Source organism: Cetorhinus maximus, chromosome 16 (assembly GCF_964194155.1).
Source record: "Cetorhinus maximus chromosome 16, sCetMax3.hap1.1, whole genome shotgun sequence".
Classification (NCBI taxonomy): domain Eukaryota; kingdom Metazoa; phylum Chordata; class Chondrichthyes; order Lamniformes; family Cetorhinidae; genus Cetorhinus; species Cetorhinus maximus.
The window spans coordinates 43639075-43656918 of record NC_135894.1 but is presented as its reverse complement, the minus strand read 5'-3'; the positions used below and the strand labels follow the sequence as shown (position 1 = coordinate 43656918).

General features: G+C 41.9%; 1 protein-coding gene across 1 annotated transcript in view; it reads left to right on the top strand.

The window, feature by feature from the left end:
- Positions 1 to 17844, top strand: part of epha6 (eph receptor A6) — an 832733-nt gene that overhangs the window by 724072 nt on the left and 90817 nt on the right. The window contains exon 9 of the mRNA XM_078559784.1: positions 8712 to 8782. Within this exon, the coding sequence (XP_078415910.1) occupies positions 8712 to 8782 (71 nt within the window). The remainder of the gene's footprint in view (positions 1 to 8711; positions 8783 to 17844) is intronic.

The window sequence follows — 17844 nt, the reverse complement described above, 5'->3', positions numbered from 1 at the left end:
ACCCTGCCCGCCCTCATTCTTAACATCTTGTGCAGTCGATACCATGGCTTATCTTGAACACGTCCAGCCATCTGTTGCCGCAGGTGAGCTCCATGTGTCCCAGCTTCTTTGCCAGGGTGACTACCCTTTCCTGCAGGATTGGACCAGAGTTGGGAACGTTCTTTGCTGAGGCTGCCTTGAAGCAAATTAGCAGAGCTTCTTCAACGCTGGGATAGGCAGCCGTTCTCATCCTCTTCCTTGCTGGAGAGCATGTCTGCTTGTCGAACTCTTCCAAAATGCTCGCCTTGTGTTTCATAACGGTGGACAAACATGGTGGTGGAATCTCCCACTCCATCGCGATGTCCGCTTTCCGCTTTGCACCACAGTTTTCCACTTACTGTATCAACTTCACCTTCACTCTGACTGACAATACTTTTAACTTTCTCACAGGCTTATCCATACTCACAGGTTTTGCACAGCCTTTCACAAGGAGACCTTAATGTCAAATTATGGCTTGCCCAGTGCTCCATGATTTTGCACTCTTGCGTGGTCTAACTCCACTCTGATTGGCCAGCACAGTCACATAACAAGCTTAGACAAGTTTGGCTAATCCAGAGTTACCGGTCCAAAATTCTGGTTTATCACAGGCATTGTTCTATGGGATTTGCTATTCTGCTGGCAGAAATGGTTGACAACTTCAACATAACCAGAAGTTCGTGTCATCCAAGTTTGACTCAACGTGATTTCACTGTACTGAGAGTAAGAATGACAGAAAAAATCAAAAACATGCCACTGGCTTGTTTTGCAAGGCCAGCTTGTAAGCTCCTGTGAGTACATATAACCCATAGCACAAAAACACTAACTATATTATAATTGTCAATATATTCCAAAGAAGATTTCACTTGATGAATCATTTGAATTCATAAAAGTTGATAGAACTAAGCATAACTCATTCCATGAATTAAAAAAATAACTGTGCAATCCTGCTTGATAAGTTCGGAACAGGAATTGAACCACAAAAGGAGCCCATTCAACCCATTTGTTCACTCTTTACAATACCAAACAATATTAATGCTGCTGCTCTGCTCTCTCCTTCCTTTGCCTCAGATATTTATCATGTACCTTGCTCTGGTTCAAATGTAATCCTCCAAAGAATCATTCTCCACAGAGCTGTACTTTGCTTTTTCTTGGAATTTACATTAAGTACGATTACAGCTGGGGAAACATATTTCTCAAAGTTGTCATGTTCCTGTTTACTTATGAATCATATTGCACATAAGTTCATTTCAAGAACACATACCATGTAGGCAGTAATTAAAATGAATCATTGCTAATTAATTTATTGGTAGATATTGTTGCCTTTGAATTAGACAGGAACTAAAGTGTGTTTACCAGTATCCATCCTAGCATTGTCATTTGTCTAGTGTTGCACTGTATGATCTGATTCTTCACTTGGGTTGTCCAAACATAAACCACGTAACAAGAGGCTAGTTTTCAAGTTATGCCTGAAACAGGAATTCATTGGACCATGTGTTCTGCCTGCCCATTAGTGCCCCCAAGAAGCGGCAGCCATTTGAGACCTATGCCATGTTAATGTGCCTGGCAGGCTATGAACACCATACAAACTTGCTTCTGCAGTCGCCATTTCTAAGAGGATGAAAAATCACCAGTCTCACACAGACTCAGCCGGCAGATTCAAGTCTGAGGGAGGCATGGGAAGAGGCAGTTTGAAGGGAAAGGGATCTGGCCAGCGGTTGTTTTATGGATAGCCTTTTGGCTGTACAAAACTTGCAAAGGTCTCAATTCAGTCGTTAGTGGACACTGTTCTGCAGCGTAAGTCTCCCTAATTTGGCACTAATTGGAAATCATGTTCAAGGAGGTCACTGGCTGGCTGATATAGGAAATGAAAAATTGTGATTCTGATGCAGTATGGGGATGTTCTTCTAAGGTTAAGGGAGAGGAATGTTGTTGGAGCAGAATAGACTGAGCTTTACTCTGCATCTGGTTGGGCTGGGTGTCAGCTATCGTTCAGTTGGTAGCACTGTCACCTCTGAGTCAAAAGGTTGTGTGTTCAAGACCCACTCCAGCAATTCAGCATAAAAATCAAGGCTGACATTCTTAGCGCAGCACCAAAGAGAGTGCTTCACCTTTGGAGGTGCCGCCTTTTAGATGGGACATTGAACCGAGGCTCTGTCTACCCTCTCAGGTGGATTTAAAACATCCCATGGCACTATTTTGAAGAAGAGCAGAAGAGTTAGCCCTCAATCAACATCACAAAAATAGATTATCTGCACATTATCACATTGCTATTTGTGGGAGCTTGCTGTACACAGATTGATCATTTTGTTTCCTGCATTACAATAGTGATTAAGCTTCAGAAGCACTTCATTGGCTTTGTGATGTTGTGTAGCCATGTAAGGCATTATATAAATGCAAGTTTTCCTTTCCTTCTCTGACAATGTGCTTGAAATGGGAAGAGTTCTATTCCTTAGCACTACCATCCCTCACCTTGCTAAACACATTCACCCATCAATTTCTTCCCTATCTCATAATATGGTAGAATTAGTTATTTTACATGCATAATTTGAATCAGTAGCGATGCTGAAGCCAAGCACCCTCATGGGTTGGCAGGGGGTGCTGCACCACCAGCCCTTTCAGGCGCATGTGCTGCGTATCATTTTGAGAAGGGCACTGGCATGGGTGTTTCCTGTGGGTACCAGTCTACTGGCTGACATGACAACAGGATACTAAATTTAGACCTCGCAGGTCTAATCACCGAATTTGCACGTCACCCACAAAGGATCAAGGGTTCAGCTGCAAGAGACGCCCAACACCAGTGTTGTGAAAAGAGGCAAGCAGCCAGCATGCAGATAGCCTGATTTTGAAGAACTTCTACTATTACGAAGTCCCTGGAAATACCCGGGATTGTTCCTGGAGGTAAAGGCAAAATATTGTGGATGCTGGAAATCTGAAACAAAAACAAAAAATGCTGGAAAAACTCAGCAGGTCTGACAGCATCTGTGGAGAGAAAGACATAATTAACGTTTCAAGTCCATATGGCTCTTCTTCAGAGCTAAAGGGCAGTAGAAATGTGGTGAAATATATACAGATGAGACAGATGAAGCTGGATAGAAGGCCAGCGATAGGTGGAGGCAAAGGAAAGATTGCAAATGATGTCATAAACAAAAGGTCAAAGAGTTGTTAATAGTGATGGTACTGGCAAAAGGATGTGCTAATGGTGACATTAAGAGTAGAAAGCAGAATGTGATAATGGCAGGACCAGGGTAAGCACTGTGGAAAGTGACAGATGGCCCGAGTGGGGGTGCGATGGGGGGAGAGGACGGTGGTGGGAAAAAAGATTGAAAATAGGCTAACAGCTCGGGATAAAACAATTAATAAATATAGAAATAAATGTTTAAAATAACTAATGAGAATAAGTGGAAAAAAATAAATTTAAAAATAAAAATGAATATAGAAAAAAGGGGGATCAAAATGGGGCGGGGATGGAGGAGACATTTCATGGTCTGAAGTTGTTGAACTCAATGCTAAGTCCGGAAGGCTGTAAAGTGCCTAATCGGAAGATGAAGTGCTGTTCCTCCAGTTTGCGTTGAGCTTCACTGGAACATTGCAGTAGGCCAAGGATGGACATGTGGGTATGAGAGCAGGGTGGAGTGTTGAAATGGCAAGCGACAGGGAGGTCTGGGTCATACTTGCGGACAGACCGAAGGTGTTCGCAAAGCGATCACCCAGCCTGTGTTTGGTCTCTCCAATGTGGAGGAGACCGCATTGGGAGCAGCGAATGCAGTTGACCAAATTGAGGGAAGTGCAAGTGAAGCACTGCTTCACTTGAAATGAGTGTTTGGGCCCTTGGACATTGAGGAGGGGGAAGCAAAGGGGCAGGTGTTGCACCTTTTGCGATTGCATGGGAAGGTGCCGTGGGAGGGGGTTGAGGTGTTGGGGGTGACGGAGGAGTGGACCAGGATGTTTCAGACAGAACAATCCCTACGGAATGTTGACAGGGGGGGTGAAGGGAAGATGTGTTTGGTGGTGGCATCATGCTGGAGTTGGCGGCAATGGCGGAGGATGATCCTTTGAATGCAGAGACTGGTAGGGTGAAAAGTGAGGACAAGGGGGACCCTATCATGGTTCTGGGAGGGAGAGGAAGGTGTGAGGGCTGAGGTGCGGGAGATGGGCCGGACATGGTTGAGGGCCCTGTCAACCACCATGGGTGGAAAACCTCGGTTATGGAAGAAGGAAGACATGTCAGAAACACTGTTTTGGAAAGTGGCATCATTGGAACAAATGCGACGGAAGCGAAGGAACTGAGAGAATGGGATGGAGTCCTTACAGGAAGCAGGGTGTGAGGAGCTGTAGTCGAGGCAGCTGTGGAAGTCGGTGGTCTTGTAATGAATATTGGTGGACAGTCTAACACCAGAAATTGAGACAGAGACGTCAAGGAAGGGAAGGGAAGTGTTAGAGATGGACCATTTGAAAGTGATGGAGGGGTGGACATTGGAAGCAAAATTGATAAATTTTTTCCAGGTCCAGATGAGAGCATGAAATGGCACCGAAACAGTCATCAATGTACCGAAAAAAGAGTTGTGGGAGAGGGCCTGAGTAGGACTTGAACAAGGAATGTTCCACATATCCCACAAAGAGACAAGGCATAACTAGGGCCCATGTGGGTACCCATAGCCACACCTTTTATTCTCTCTCCCTTCCCCCTGGGGGCCCTGTGACTGGACAGGCCACAGCTCTTGAGTACCTGAAAGCCGAAAATCAGAAGGAGAAGGTTGTTGTGTGGGAAGGGGTGTGGGGTGGGAATCAGGAGGTCAGCTTGTTTATCACTGATAGCAGGATAAAGGTGAGCTGGGAGTGGAGAAAGGTGGTAGGACAGGAACATACCATCATCCTCAATGTTCTCAGAGCTGCCAGATGAGCTTTGTGAAGTCCTGTGCCAAATGAGTGATTAATGGGCTTAGTCGCAGCCAGGACCATGATGCAGAGAGCCATCTCCTCCATGGGGCCCAGGAAATAATGTGCCCCTGTTTCCTGCTGGCTCTGCTCTGCTTCCTTCTGTTGTGCACCACCTTGTCCTTCAAGAGAGACAGGGCAGAATGTCAGTCATTGTCTGGCACAGCTGAATGGCTGGCGATATGTGGAGCAGTGAAAGGTTTGTTTGAGGTTGGCAACAAGGGTAGCTGTGCAAGGATCAGATGGAGTATCTGGTTGCCAGATGTGAATCATGAGTGCGAGGGCCTGATGCTGGATAATTGATGGGTGTATACTGCATTGATGTTGTAGTGGGCCTGAGATTCGATGTGAAGATGTATTCACTGATCTTGGACACCAACATTAGTTCATTAAACTTCTGGTACCAAATCCTTGGACTCAGACATCAGTTATTGACTTCCCTCGCCAGCTGCTCCGAATCCCTTCTGAGGCTTGTTCTTGAGGACCCCCTTGTCCACCATGAAATCATGGTCTCTTTCCTCCAGTTCCCCATCACCGCTAAAGTTTCCAGCACTGTATCCATGACTGTGGAGACCTCTCTCTGTCTCTGTTCTGGTGTTCCATTTCCCTTGTTTCCAATTACAGCAATCGTATTCAGCGGCAGTCTCCTGTAGTTCAGCGCAGTTTCCATTTAAGAGGGACCACCTTTAAGAACAGAAGATTGGCTGCATGATGTGCTATTTACAAACACTGTTCGGCTCCCTGTTGATTACAGATGCAGCCAGCAGTATGGGAGATGCTTGGCCCTACACTACAAATCACAGATTGTGGTCTCACTTGCTGGTAAAACAAAGCAAACCAATTTTTAGCCCTTCAAGCGTTTCAATGAATTTTCCTCAACAGCAAAGGGAACATCAGAAATTGAGTCATGATTCCAATGCAGTATTACTTCTATCTCGTATTCAATTTATGGATTATAATCCTAATAATATGGATCTTAGTTTGGTTATGTGTAGTGTATAATTGAGATTCCTTGGAGTTTTAATTTAAAATCTGAATCTATTTGAAAGTATTCATATAATTAATTATCGCTGATAACTTAAACAAAAATTTGCATTTGAATCCACAGCTCTTTTTGTTAATTTAAAATACTAATGTAGTCATTTAATAGAAAATAACAGTTTATAAATACAATTCTTGACCGCAACAAGACTTGGACAACATCCAGCCTTGGGCTGATAAGTGGCAAGTAACATTTATGCCACTCAAGTGCCAGGCAATGACCATCTCCAACAAGAGAGAATCTAACCATCTCCCTTAATATTCGACAGGATTATGATTACTGAGTCCCACACCATCAACATCTTTTGGGTCACCATTGACCAAAAACGTACTGGACCAGCCACATAAATACCGTGGCTACAAGAACAGGTCAGAGGCTGGGAATTCTGCCACCAGTGACTTACCTCCTGGCTTCCCAGAACCTTTCCACCACCTACAGAACTCATGTCAAGAGTGTGATGGAATACTCTCCACTTGCCTGGATGAGTGCAGCTCCAACAGCACTCAAGAAGCTTGACACCATCCAGGACAAAGCAGCCCCCCACTTGAGCAGTATCCCTTAAATACTCACTTTTTCCACCACCTGCACACAATGGCATCAGTATGTACCATCTATAGAATTCACTGCAGCAACTCACCAATGCTTCTGCAGTAGCATCTCCCAAATTTGTGACTTCTACCATCTAGAAGGGCAAGGGCAGCAGGTGCAGGTGAACACAACCACCTATAAATTCCCCTCCAAGTTACTCACCTCCTGACTCCCCAAAGTCTGTCCACCATCTAGAAGGCACAATTCAGGAGTGTGATAGAATACTCTTCACTTGCCTGGATGAGTGCAACAACACTCAAGCAGCTTGATACCATCCAGGTCAAAGCAGCCCACTTGATTGGCACCCTATCCACAAACATTCACTCCCTCTACCTCTGACAAACAGTGGCAGCAGTGTGTGCCATCTACAAGATGCACAGCAGAAACTCACCAAGGCTCCTTCCGAACCCATGACCACTACCATCCAGAAGGACAAGGGCAGCAGACACATGGGAACACCACCACCTGGAAGTTCCCCTCCAAGCCACTCACCATCCTGACTTGGAAATATATTGCCATTCCTTCACTGACACTGGGTCAAAATCCTGGAACTTCCTTGCTAACTGCACTGTGGGTGTACCTACACCACATGGACTGCAGCGGTTCAAGAAGGCAGCTCACTGCCACCATCTGAAGTTCACTTAGGGCAATAAATGCTGGCCTAGCCCGTGACTCCCACATACCATAAATGAATTTAAAAAAAGACCAAAAAATTCATTCACCATCACTGGGCCAAATTCCTAGAACTCCTTCGCTAACAATACTGTGGGAGTATCTTTACCCAACATATACACACACCACCTCCATACCCCCCACCCACAAAAACACACACACACACAGACACACACCACCTACCTTACACACACCACCCCTCCCAAATACACACCACCTCCCCCCCCACACATGCACACACAAACACACACCACTCCCACACACCTCGCCACCCTCACACACACTACCCTCCACACACACCACCCTCCCACAAACACGCCAGCCCTCCCGCACAAGCCCCAACACCCCACACACAAACACACACACAAACACACACACACACACACAAACCCACACACACATTGTGCAAATGAATACATTGAAAAAGATTTAACATGTCAGTATGTTGCCATGGCTACAATTGTGGTGCAATCTCATGCCTGTTCTGGCCAGAATTTTTAGAAATATCACAGTGGTAGTCATAGGACCCATTTTTGTATTTATATAATGAAATGGCTACAGTATCTCCATATCTAATTCACTGCCATGTTAAGATCTGGTCTGATAAATGCAATATTTGTAACTTAATATTTCATGCACAACAGCCATTGCATTGCAGAAGTAATTAATTGTTTGAGATGTTTTGACACAGTATGATATTGTATGACGATTAAGTGTCATCATTGACAATTAGTAATTTTGGCTTCCCCCCTCTCCTCAAAACAATGGTTTTGGAATGTCACAGACCTATATTTACAGTACATCCGTTTATAACCAACAATAGAAATTTCCATGAGAGAAGATATATTGCTATTAACTGAAAATAATCAACTGACTTTCATTATGCAATACATTAATATGTATCTCTTAATTGAACATGAGCAAAGCCAAAAGCAGCAGGATACTTCTGCCTTGTAATGGATCCTTAAGTATGGAGAGTGCAATTTGAAGCTATCCATAAAATAGTACATTCAACATTGAGATAGCAAGGTACTGATTAATCGATAATTACATAAACATTATCTAGGCTGTGGCTTCTCAGTTGAGTGATTGTAACAAACATCCACAATAAACAAAGGCCTATTTCTCGAGATAATGCCCCTGTGCTAAGAGTAATCTATTTTGTAGATTAGTGTCTCTTGTGCTACATGCTAGACATTATTAAACACCATCAGTCACTTTTGTTAGCTTTGTATTCATCTGTATTATTCCTATTGAAAGAGCCTCTCACATAGTAAGCAATCCATCCTAGTGCTTCTGCAGATCCCAATGAGATGTTGTCCTCTAGACATTTCTAGCATGTTGATTCAATTTCTGAATTGCTTTGATAACTATATTGAAGTTGATATGTATTCTTTGAAATTTGAAGATTGCTTGGTATATATTTCATGGCTTTCACTCTTCTACCTTTGTGAAGGTGCCACTGGTATATTAAAGCAAAAATGAAATCTGAAGAGAAGAGGAGAACACATTTCCAAAATGGGCACAGTAAGTAGAACCTAACCAAAGCTGAATAAATTGTGACAAAATGGAATCACAGTCTGACTTTTCAAACATTTTTGATTGAATTTGATGTCCAAATTAACCACTGAATACATTTTTAATTTAATTGCACGTATTCCAGGGATTGAAATTCGGATGTAAGAGTATGACTGGCAAAACTTTTCCATTTTTAGTCATAACTGTTGTCAGAAGAAAGGATTAGAAAAACCTGACTCCTTACACCAGGGTAAGATTTTTTTGGCCTGGATTTTTTGGCCAGGGTGCTCGCGGCTGACCTTGAAGAACGCCTCCCTGAGAGATCAAATGATGTGGCAAGAATTTTAACTCTCCCAACGAACAATTGATTGTCACATAGGGCTGAATTTTCCCAGCCATGGGTTTGGTGGGCTTACAGCCAGGGGGAACTGGGAAAATCCATGCCACAGAGGCAAGCAGCTAATTAAGCTGATTATGAATCCAATTAGATCAGATTTTGCAGGCATGCAGGCATTTTGCTGCTGGCAGAGCAGCTTCTCCGCCATGTGCAAGGACCACTATCGCAATGGAGGTGACAGTGTGGTGAGGGGGCATCAAATCCAAAGGCTTCATGTTGCCTGCATCCCAAGCGATCCCTCCAGGAGGGTGTACCCTCCACTCTGGGGGGGTGTAACAGCTTTGACCCTCAGAATTTGTAATTTGAATGCACACCTCTGAGGGTGCCTCCAAGTTGAGGCACTCTCTCAATCCCTGACCTACTTTAGCAACATCCACCTCTCCCGATGGAGCTTTTGAGGTTCCAGAGCTGCTTGATTTGACTGGCAGTATCAATATCCAGTTCTTAATAGGGCAGTGAGCATGGAGGTAACTAATGAAGAGGCAGCTTCTAGGAAAATTGCACTGTCGGAGTCCTAATGCCCATGAGAAAATCCAGCTCATAGTATAATGAAACATAGAGCTCCAGTGATGTCATCAAACTGATCAAGCAACCAATCAAATTCAAGAATTTTAAGAGACAGCCAACTCAGAAATGAATAGCAGTAAAGGCTAATCACATTTAAAAAATTTTACATTAAGCAAAATAAAGTTTGGGACATACAAATTGGATGAAGATAGGAGCTGAAATATCATGATTTTTAAAAATATTGTTTAAAACTCTTTAGTTCAACAAGTCTGTACTTAATCATAATGGGGACATTTAGCAACACTCCACAAATATAAAAATAATTTTTCAGGGCCGTAATCTATTGTTCAGCAATAGTTATTGCAAATATCGCCTGACTGAACAAGATGCACCTTTTTATAAGGTTTCTAACAGCGATGATAGAATGGCAAAGGGGAATTTTTAACAGATTTTATTGTTTGCTGGCTCTGGGATTGGGGACTGGGCATGAGGTGAGATAAATCCTAGCCTATGGTGGAGCAATGAGTGACAGATCGCAATTTAATGATTTCTGTGTTAATCTGCCCACTCACTAAATCCTGAAGTTGCACTTGCTTTCAGTAGGGCAGTGACAGCAATGTTGACAGCTCTCTGTCAAAAATCCATGCAAGAACTAGACCATAAAATGTTCACTGTGAAGTTGGTAAAGATGCTGTTTGCTTAATATTGCTAGTGAAACCGGTGAGCATCTTTTAAAAGCGTTTAAAAGATTTCACTTGAATAATAAACAGGGGAAATATTCACAACACATTTCTGATGTTGCTTCATACAGTAGCCGGAGGACTTTTTCACCTCCTACGTTTGAAGAAGACATTTTGCTTTTTGGCATGTCTTATCAAGTGTCAAATCTACTTTCTGATTCAGAACTTTAAAGTGTAATTCACATGAGGTGATGATTGTAGGGATATCCACATTGCTAGTCTATGTTAATAAGCTATGTTAAAAATATGGTATAAGTGTAGCATGCTTGGAAGCAATAGGTGACTTTGGACTTTTGGTCCCTAAACCTATTATCCACTGGGATTTGCTTCACCTCATGTCTAGGTCTGTTGTACATTAATTAATAGTGATGGCCTTGATTAGCTATCAACTCCATTGTTATTATTTAGGGTGAAATATGTTCATGCTCAATCTGTTAGATTGCTTCAGTCACTTCCCATTTTTGGCACAGTGACTGGAAATATCCCTTTTTGAGACATTTGTGGAGCAGGGTATGCAAGGTGGAAGCCCATGAACATTGAGTCACTGTAACTCTTTCGAGTTATCAACAGATCGCATGTAACTCTTTCGAGTACATTCACAGTTCTTGGTTTCCGGGAGTGGGACATGAACCCACAACCTTCTGATTCAAAGGCGAGGGTGCTATGAACTGAGCCACAGCTGACACCTCATGAACATTGAGGTTGCTCTTCAAAAAAAAATCTCCATTGATTGACAGTATAACAGGTGATTTCAAGATCACAATACATAGTCAAAAATGTCAGATTGATGATACAAGTGGGAAACAGGCTGAATGTAGAAAGTTTAGAGGGGAAACAAAAAACAAAATAAGAGAGGCAAAGAGAGAGTATAAGAAGAAACTAGTGTTATGACTCAGCAGTTGGTAAAGGCTGAGTTGTTTAAATCCCAGAGGGAAACTTGAACAACTGTCATAACCTATATTTTCAATTTGTATGTTTGAGATGCAGCTCTGAATTCAGGAATTAAATCACAAAGCCACAAGAGGTTTTTTGTATAAAACTAAATTAAACATATATGAATTTAACAACAAATTAAACACATACACATGTCTCCAAATTACTACCATAATAACTTTTAAACAAATCCCCAAATTAATCACCCGCAGGTAAATCTTATCAAGGCAACAATAACCCATAGGGCAGAATATTACGCTCGGTGTGCGGGTCCGCGCCCGACACACATAAGCATAAAATGATGCGCGATGACGTTGGGCGTGCATCCTGTCATTGCGCACTTGCGCGATATTTCGACCGACTCATGTGTGCGCCCGCCAATAATTAAAAGGCCTATTAAGGCCATTAACAAGTTAATTAAACTCATATCTATGTTGCACGTCCAACCTTATGGTTGGCAGGCAGGCGAAAAGGCCAAGCGGCCTTTATGTTTTTAGGAAATCTCATCCACGAGCGGGTTGAGGTTTTCTAAAGCAAATGAACATTAAATAAAAACTTTATTTTGGAATTAAAAACATGTCCCATCTCATGTGAGGGGACATATTTTATTAAATTTTTATTGTCTTTATACATTTTTTTAAAAAGCGCTTCAATCTCCCTGAGGTAGCTCCATGCCTCAGGGAGATTGAAGCACTCTTTTGCGCGCTTGCATGAACTACGTACTAGGCCTGGCTCTCCCTCCTTCCCCTGTCCACACAGGCAGCACTCAGCCCTGCCGCTCGCGATCCACGCAGGGATCTGAATTGGCCCGCCCGTGTGAAATCGCAGTGCGGAGCCGATTGCGGGCGGCAGTCGGCTGCCCGACCGCCCCCTCCGAGCACCCCCGCCAAGGGTAAAATCCTGCCCATAGACTTTAAACAGACACCAGGCAAAGCACATTTGACCTTACGAATTCAAAATGATCTTCCTTGCAACTTCGTTCCTTTGCAGACGGTTGTAGGCTTAAAGGCTGGTTAGATCTTAAATGCACCTGACTTAGAGACACAAGCTTCTTTCTGTTTATACCTAGCTTCCCCTTTGAATGTAAATTTTCCATTGTATTACTAGGTTTTTTAATTTTACTTCTCCTAACAATAATCCTTTCATTCCACCAATTTCACTAGTAATATAAACACATTGCTTGGCATCTCCCAGCTAGGTGCAAGATTTCACCCATTCTTTTGAATGGTTTACTGAAAAATGCAAATTGCATTTTACCTTTTAACTCCCTTACATTTATCTGATTAACATCTCAAAACTACTATATATCAAAGCACCCAGACTAGCTGGCTTTAATCCAATTAAGACACACGCAGACACACTCACAGGGGAGAATTTTCTCCCCATCGGGTGGGCCAGTCAGGAGCGGGCACGGGCGTGCGCAGAGTCAATTGCTGCCCCTGATCAGCTGTGTGCCGCCATTTTACGTGGGCGGGCCAATTAAGGTCTGCCCAGCATGACACGTGCTCGGTAGCGCTCAGCGCTACCTGTGCGGGCAGGGGGAGGAGGGAGAGTCAGGGCCTGCCAACTTAAGGTTGGATGGGCAGCCCTGTCAATTTGTTTAATTGGTTTGTTAATGGCCTTAACAGACCTTTGACAGTTCGGTGGGCGCGCAGCCAACTCCAGTGCGGGCCGAACAGAGAATGCTGGCCATAGACACAGACCCTACTACAGTTACAATTTAAAAATAATTTCCAATAACATTATAGACATTAATTTCTCTTCATGACAAAGGTATATGGGCTCCTGGGCTTTATAACCAGAAGCATGGAGTATAAGAACAAAGTAGTTATGAAGAACCTTAATAAGACATTGGCTTGGGTTCAACTGGAGTATTGTGTCCAACTCTAGACACCGCACTTTAGGAAGGAGATGAAGACTTTAGAGAAGGCATAGCAAGATCTACAAAATGGTTCCAAGGATGAGGGACTTCAATAATGTTAACAGACTGAAGAAGCTGAGATTATTCTTAGAGAAGAGAAGGTTGAGTATGGATTTGATAGAGGTGTTCAATATTATGAGGGTCCTGGTCAAAGTAGCTGGAGAGAAACTGTTCCCATTGGTGGAAGAGTCATGAACCAGAGGAAACCAGTTTAAGGTGAATGACAAAAGAACCAAAGGCAATAAAAGGAAAAACATTTTTTACCCAGTGAGTGGTTAGGATCCGGAATGCACAGCCTGAGAGTATGGTGGAGGCAGGTACAATTGAACTTTTCAAGGGGGAATTGAATAAGCATCTGTAGAGCAAAAAATGTGCAGGGTTATAGGGAAAGGACATAGACACGGTGGGCTGAATAGTGTCCTTCTGTGCTGTAACCTTTCTATGATTCTATCTGCTATAATGTAGATCACAGCTGGTGGATAATAGGAAGACACCCATAATAGAGGGCCCTCAAATTACATACTGATTGTTGCTGACATTTTTAAACGTGTTATCTTTCCCCACCCATCCATCACCTCTGTCCTTCAGCTACATTGCAGTCATTTGCTGTGCTGCTGACAAACTCAGCTCGTGCTGAAATGACTAACCTGACAGCTTAAAGTTCCTCCAAGTATCGACTCTTGACTCTAGCTGAATGTAATGGGCACTGTATCAATTGTTTCATCACACATGCTGTTCACCTGTCAAAGGCATATATATATATATATATATAAATAGGCAAGCTGTCTAATTTTAAAGTCAGTTGGTAGTAATCTGACAGAGTGGATCAGCTGTCCAATGTAGATCCCACCTATGGGATCAATGATTTGGATATAGGGTTAGAGGCAATGATGTTCGAATTTACAGACAGTGCTAAATTAGGAGGCAAAGCAAATAATTTTGAGAGCCAAAGGAAGTTTCTAGATGAAGTTGAAATCATGACAGCATAGGAAAGAAAGGATCAGCTAGAATTCAGTGTTAGAGTGAGAGGTACAGTTTGTTAAAAATCAAAATCATTATACTTTGCACAGGGGAAGGTTAGGTGATGTTGAAGAATGGTGGCAGTGAGGAGTGGGGCCTTAGATTAACAATACATTAAAAGCAGTACGTAAATTGATAAGACCATTAAAAATTAATGTAACACTGTACTGGTTTTATAGGGTACAAAGGTCAATATGTAATAGTGAATCTGTACCAAACCTTAGTAAGACCACAACTGGGATAAAGACCATGGCCAGGGTTTTCCAGTCCCGCCCACACTGATTCCCATCGTGGGCAGGACCGGAAAATTTGGAGACCAGCCAAAAGTCTGTTGACTCTGGGGTGGGACCAGAAAATCCCACCCCATGTTAACATTCCAGAAAGTTGAGCTAGGTGGTTGATGAAAAGGGGGATAAAGGAATGTAGGAATGATAGTGTGCATGGGATTCATCCCCATATGCAGGATAAACACCAACACTAACTGATTGTGTTGGACTATCTATTTCTATGCTGTAATTTCTATGGACTCTGATGGATTTCTGATGGGTCTGGGATGAGGAACTTTATGCTGATAGATCAGCTGATCAGAAAACTTTGACAAGAAAAGCAGAAGAATGGAGGTGAGTTTAAAAAAATGTTGAGTCCCAACTCCTTTTCCTATCTTATTATTCAGAAATAGTCTCACAAATAATTAACATGGAATATTGAGGATCCACACTTGTTAGAAAGGGTTGTAATTGAATTTAAAAACTGACGAAAATCCTTGATGGACCTGGGAATAGTTACTTGACTGGCTCATGAGAATTACAGCTGGTGAATCAATCTTTCCGAAGAATTTCCTAAGGAAATGGGGAAAGTCAATGATAACGTAAAGCATTTCAAACTTTTCAATACATCAGACAGAGTTCTCGGAAAGTACTAAATCAAACTGAAATCCAATGCAAAACATTACTCTCTGTTCCTCACGTTACTTGTGTTCCAAAGATATTGAGAGAAAATGATCACCAAAGATATTGAGAGAAAATGATGAAGTGGCCATCTAGATCTGATCTCTTGAGGAGAAGCATCCAAAGATTAACATATTGGTATGGTTGTAGTTCCGCCCCCCAAAAGAAATACACAAACTATGAGTCTGTTAAATGAAAGAATGCTTTATGCAAAATGCAGGCTACTATTGATAGACCTGACTTAGTTGACTGGAAAAAGCAGAAGTGTTTCCCAAGAATGTTGCCAATTCTTGATTTGGACAAATACCACTTTTGATAGCAACTATTTTATATTATTTGGGCAAATCCACTTTTTGGGGGTCAAATCTACATTTTGGGGAACACAACAGAAATTGTTAGAAACAGTCAGCCTATCAGGCAGCACCTGTGAGGAGAGGAAGGCAGGGCTAGGTCTGTGGCACTTTGTCAGGGATTCTGACTAAGAGTCATAGAACAGAAACATTAATCCTATCTTCCTCTGTCCAAGAATACTGCCTGAACTGTTGAGAGTTTCCAACATGTTCTGCTTTTATTTCAGATTTTCATAAATGTATCCAATATGTTTTTATTTCTGGTCATCTTTGTGTTAGTTATATACAAATTAATTCAGAGTTTAAACAATTGGAAAATATTTAATTGGAGGTCTGCAAATACCCATTTAATAATTAATAAAATCCAGTCAAAGAACATGTTTTGTCAAATCAGTTGCAGTACTGTCTAAAATGTGGGTTTCAAGACAAGCCCATGGTCTTTCATTTAATCCTCAGCAGTTCACAGCAAAAAGGATACTAGTGATCAGCAAAAGCATACTGTAAGCATTACATTGCAGATACAGTAGAACGTATAAAGGTTTTGAGATATAAATGAGCTAGTTATTACTGATGATAGACAGTCCAACACAGTCAGTTAGTGTTGATGCTTATCCTGCATATGAGGATGAATTGAAAATCTGCCTTATTTTATCCCATGTCGTTTTTACCTGTCCGTTAATTCATACTACAATCTTTGGGTAGTTTGTATTGTTTTTCTTTTTAAAAAAAAAATGTGGGCATTTTTATATTGATTACATTAAAAATGAAAGCTACTGAAGAATGGATTGTTTTGTGTTTTATTTGTACTGAAAAGCCTCGTCAAGCTCAGGTGGAGTACAAGTTATATTCAGTTGCAATAATCCTTCAGACAGTTGAAAGAGTAGGTTTGAGTTCTTGCTGGTTGCAACTGGGGACAGTGCTGTTGCCATCCAATATGTGATTGTCATATGGGAATAGTGGGAAAGGGAAACTGGCAGATTTTTGTTTTTCTATCTCCTGCTGGCAATCAGCTGTACAAAGTTAACACTGTTGCTACTACTTATGCTTGGGGGAAGAGGCCAACCCAAAAGACATTAATAGGAACAACTGAAAACAGCTTACGTCATTATTCTTTTTCATTTTTGTATTTGTCTATTTTCCTTTTTAATGCTATTGTCACAACCAGGAAGAAAAAGGACCATTTAGAAGTTGATTCATTTCCTCACAGTTGGTTATTTCCTGTTCTCTATGCAGTTTTAGTATCAGCCATCTGACTCTGCACTGTTTGTATACTGCTCATGTATATATGCCACACCAGCAAACAATACGACACAAAAACACAAAAGCAGTTAGGGATAGTTAGTTTACCATCTATTCCAACAACCTTTCTCAATGAGAACCATTGTTACAATATGTAATTTGTCACTTAAATACTTTTATTGAGATATCACCAATTCAAATGGAAAATGCATTTGGTTGGGAAAGAATCTTACTGGCATTGCTTTGGCAAAAAAGAGCTTCGCTAACCCAATAGAAAAATAATGTTCCCCTAACCTTATGAAGAGCACTACTGAGCCATTTCACTGTTTTCAAATCATCTCCCTTTATGGTCCTGAGCAAAATTATTTGGAATTGTTAGTATTAATTTGTATTATTTTGTGAGTGTATTTCCATTAGAGGATTACCCAACAGAGAGGCATTCATCATTATACTTGTTCCATCAGGTTGATTTTTCACTGAACTGAAATCTATTGTTGACAATTTATAGCATATTACCGTTTTTTTTATATTGTAAAATGGCAGCTTCTAGCAGTTGTGGCTTTTTAATGAAACTTTTGAAGAACATACTTGTTACGATACAACAATATGGCGGTGGGAAAGAGTTTGTTCTTGATAGCATGGTTCAGAATATGGGGAGGGGGGGACGGTATTTTTTACAGGGTCCTCCTGATCAGCGACCTGGAAAAAGAGGATAAAGGGCCATTTCTAACTGTTTCTGTTGTTCGTCCAGATAGTCTACCGGAGTTCCAGTGGGCGATCGAGAGAAACCGCTGCGGAAATGACAGGCGTATATGGTTTGCTCAATGTTCTGAAAGTGGCAGAGGGCATGAGTCAGATTAATATCAAAGTGCTGTGGTTGTGCTTCATACCCTAGATAGTAATGCTCCATCACGGAACCAGAATTGTGGATGCAGGAAGCTAAATAATATAAACAGAAGACAAGGCTGCGGAGTTAATTATACCACTGCAACAACTTCAACATCAGAGTATTTCTAA